At 38.7% G+C, this 3,284-nt stretch overlaps 1 gene segment (V, D, J or C); it reads left to right on the plus strand.

Annotated features, from left to right (window-relative positions):
* Positions 1-529: 529 nt before the first annotated feature.
* On the plus strand, positions 530-1,506 carry LOC123965999 (the record flags this gene model as incomplete). The annotated part of the segment is given in 2 exon segments: positions 530-581; positions 976-1,506. Coding segments are annotated over 2 exon segments (414 nt in total), but the record flags the coding sequence as incomplete, so codon positions are not given.
* Positions 1,507-3,284: the final 1,778 nt, after the last annotated feature.

Consider the following 3,284-nt stretch of genomic DNA (forward strand, 5'->3'; position numbering starts at 1 on the left):
TTGATGAGGAGGATTTCTGTGGCTTCTGTTGTCATGAAGGACAGCTGTCAGTCATCCAGTGTTCAACTCTCAGGACTATAAAGTCTCCCAGAGCACTGGAGCATGGTGCTGCTGATGCAAAGTGGCTCTCTATGGAAATGCTCTGACTGACTCCAACAGGGACTTGGATTACTCTGATGATGCTGCTTCTCAGCGGATCAATACGTTTACCAGAGGATTGATTAGGAATGTGTCAGTGATCATTTTTATGGACATTTGCTTTGATGACTGCAGAAAGATTTTCTTTTACAACATCTTCTGTCTGCTTTCATTTCATTCTAGAGGGATCAATTTGACTTTCACACCAATGGAACAATATATACGTAAAAATGGGATTCATTCTGAACAACTGTGTCACTGTTTGATAAATATAACATGAAATAGTTCATTCTTTTAAAAACAGCAAGTGTTTTTGTTGAGTTTGTTGTGTTCAAAGTCAGAGAGCCGTGTCTCTCTACAGTGAGAGGTTTTTGTACGACGACTCAATCAGTTTGTATCACTGTGGTACACGTTCGGTAGAGGAACCAGACTGGAGTTTGGAAGTAAGTTTCTGCACAAATATTAAATATCGTATCATCAGCAAAGGTTTTAATTTCTGTGTCTGAACATTTGTAGTAGATATAAATTTCCTCTGGACTGATCTAAATCACTTTAAAGACTCAATCTTATTGTTCGTTTCTCCTGTTTAACCATGAAGCTGAACTCAAAGCAGCTTTACTGAACTTCTCTTTAAACGTTCCATTTAATTTGTGAAATGTGAACAGCTTGAACTGCAGCAAAGATTAAAGAACAACACTCGTACATTAAAAATCATTCAGCCTTTAATTCTGCATTTTAAACTGTTTAGAAGTTGAGTTAAAATTATTTTGAATAGTGTGAATGAAGATAAAAATGTTTCCAAATCCCGTCCTCTAAGCCGATTGGTTCTTCTCCTAGGTGATGCCCGTCCCACCCTGACGGTGCTGCCCCCCTCCAGCGAGGAGCTGCAGCAGGGGAAGGCCACGCTCATGTGCCTGGCCAACAAGGGCTTCCCCTCAGACTGGAGTCTGGCCTGGAAGGTGGACGGCAGCAGCAGCAGCAGCAGCAGCAGCAGCAGCAGCAGCAGCAGCAGCAGCAGCTGGGAGGAGAGCAGGAGCCCCGGGGTGCTGCAGAAGGACGGCCACTACAGCTGGAGCAGCACCCTGAGGCTCTCTGCAGACCAGTGGAGGAAGGTGGGCTCTGTGACCTGTGAGGCCACCCAGGGCTCCCAGACTCTGCTCTCAGAGACACTGAGGAGAGACCAGTGTTCCCAGTCCTGACCTGACTCACTGGGACTCTGCTACTGGTTTTCCTCTGCTCCTGCTCTCACTCTGCACTCTGCAACTGTCTCTCTCTTTTCTTTGACATCTTTCAACAGCAAGATTTACTAGCTTGTTGCACTGTTTCAATATTATTTCAGTGTTTCCAGATAATAAAGACCTTTTCATCTAATCAGCTGTTTTACTCTTTATTATAATCAAAGTGTCTTAATAAATGTTCTCTTAATGGTGTCAGTGACTGTTTTACGTCCAGCAAAAATGTTAACAAGAATCTCCATTATGATTTTACAAAGGTATTAGTAAGACGACATAATGTAGAGCCATAAATGCTGTATAATGAGTTAATAAACTCAAACAAAACTCCTCACTATAGACTCTAAAATTTTAAACGTTTAGGTGTTTCCAAAAGATATGCATTTTTCTTCATATAAATCTAGTACTAAATATTATACAGCTGAAATAAAAAGTAGTTTATCATCAGCATAGAAATATGAAATATTGAAATATTTACATACAGCTTCTGCTGAAGAACTCAACCACAAAGACAAATGAAAATTAAGGGAAAGAATCAAAGTGTTATTGAATCACATTTTTTTGTTTCAACCATAAAATGTATTTGTTCGCTGGAACACTTCTGGTGCACTCTTTCAAAATAAAGGCAGTGGCACAGAAATTTAGTAATAAATACTAAGGATTAGCTGATATCATAAACCAGTTGTGTCTGTTGTTTAAGATTCTCACTAAAACTCTGCAGCTTTACTTGTGAGAATGTGGCCATGTAGCTTTCCACTTCTGGGAAGTTGACTTTTAGGTGGAATTATAGACAGTGATACACAGTAACTGCTTACAATCTATTGCAGTTTTGTAAGCCATTCAATAACATCTATCTTTACAAATCTCATAGTCTTTGTTGACATTGTCAGAAATGTGTAATTTAAATAATTTCTATCAATCATTTGTTTATTTCTACTGAGTTTTTTTTTATAACTATTTGTCCATCTATTTACATACAGGAGGATGTCAGAATGTTAGAAACACCTGAATATAATGAGTGAAACACCACCACTAACTCAAACCATCACCTCAATGCTAAAACTAATGTAATTGAATTAGCAGCTCTGAGTGTCAACAAAACATGAACATTAAAGGCATCACAAAAGTGGACGTTATGTCACTTTTTAAAAAATATAATGAACGGTAGAGGTGTACCTAATAAAGTGGACAAAGTGTATTTCTCTGCTTAATGAATAATGTCAAATGTTTTGGCTTAAAGAGGACTGTTTAAAACATGCTTTAGTTGCATTTTTTATGCATTTCTTGATTGTGACTCAGTATGTTTTCATATAACTAATTAAACTCCTTCAGTTTCAAGTCTCTGCTGTTAATTTTATGAAAACAGGTAGCTTTAACAAATCAATTTAAGATCAAACATTTTCTCCAGAATTACTTGTAAATTACCACCTTATTAAACCATTTTGTTCCTGAAGACACTTTGCTGTAAAAGTGTGAACAGGTCTCATGAAGTTTTAAATTTTTAGTTTCAGTGCAGCTGTTGAGTCAGATCAGTTCCTCTCTAGCTGACGGAGGTTTTTGTACGACGTTGTATCACTGTGTGAACGAGTTAGCACCCTGCTGACAGTAATAAACTCCTGAATCTTCAGCCTGAACTCCACTGATGGTCAGAGTGAAGTCAGTCCCAGATCCACTTCCACTAAAACGATCTGGAACTCCAGACTGACGAGTTGTAGCATAATAAATCAGGAGTTTAGGAGCTTCTCCAGGTTTCTGAAGGTACCAGTGGAGGTTGGTATAAACACCTGTACTGGTTTTACATTTGAGAGAGACAGCCTGTCCTGGAACAACAGACTGAGATCCAGGAGACTGAGTCAGGATGATTTGTCCTGATGAACCTGGAAAAGATGAAAAAGAGGAGAAGGGTTATTGAGA

This window comes from Micropterus dolomieu, unplaced genomic scaffold (genome assembly GCF_021292245.1).
Source record: "Micropterus dolomieu isolate WLL.071019.BEF.003 ecotype Adirondacks unplaced genomic scaffold, ASM2129224v1 contig_12200, whole genome shotgun sequence".
Taxonomy (NCBI): Eukaryota; Metazoa; Chordata; class Actinopteri; order Centrarchiformes; family Centrarchidae; genus Micropterus; species Micropterus dolomieu.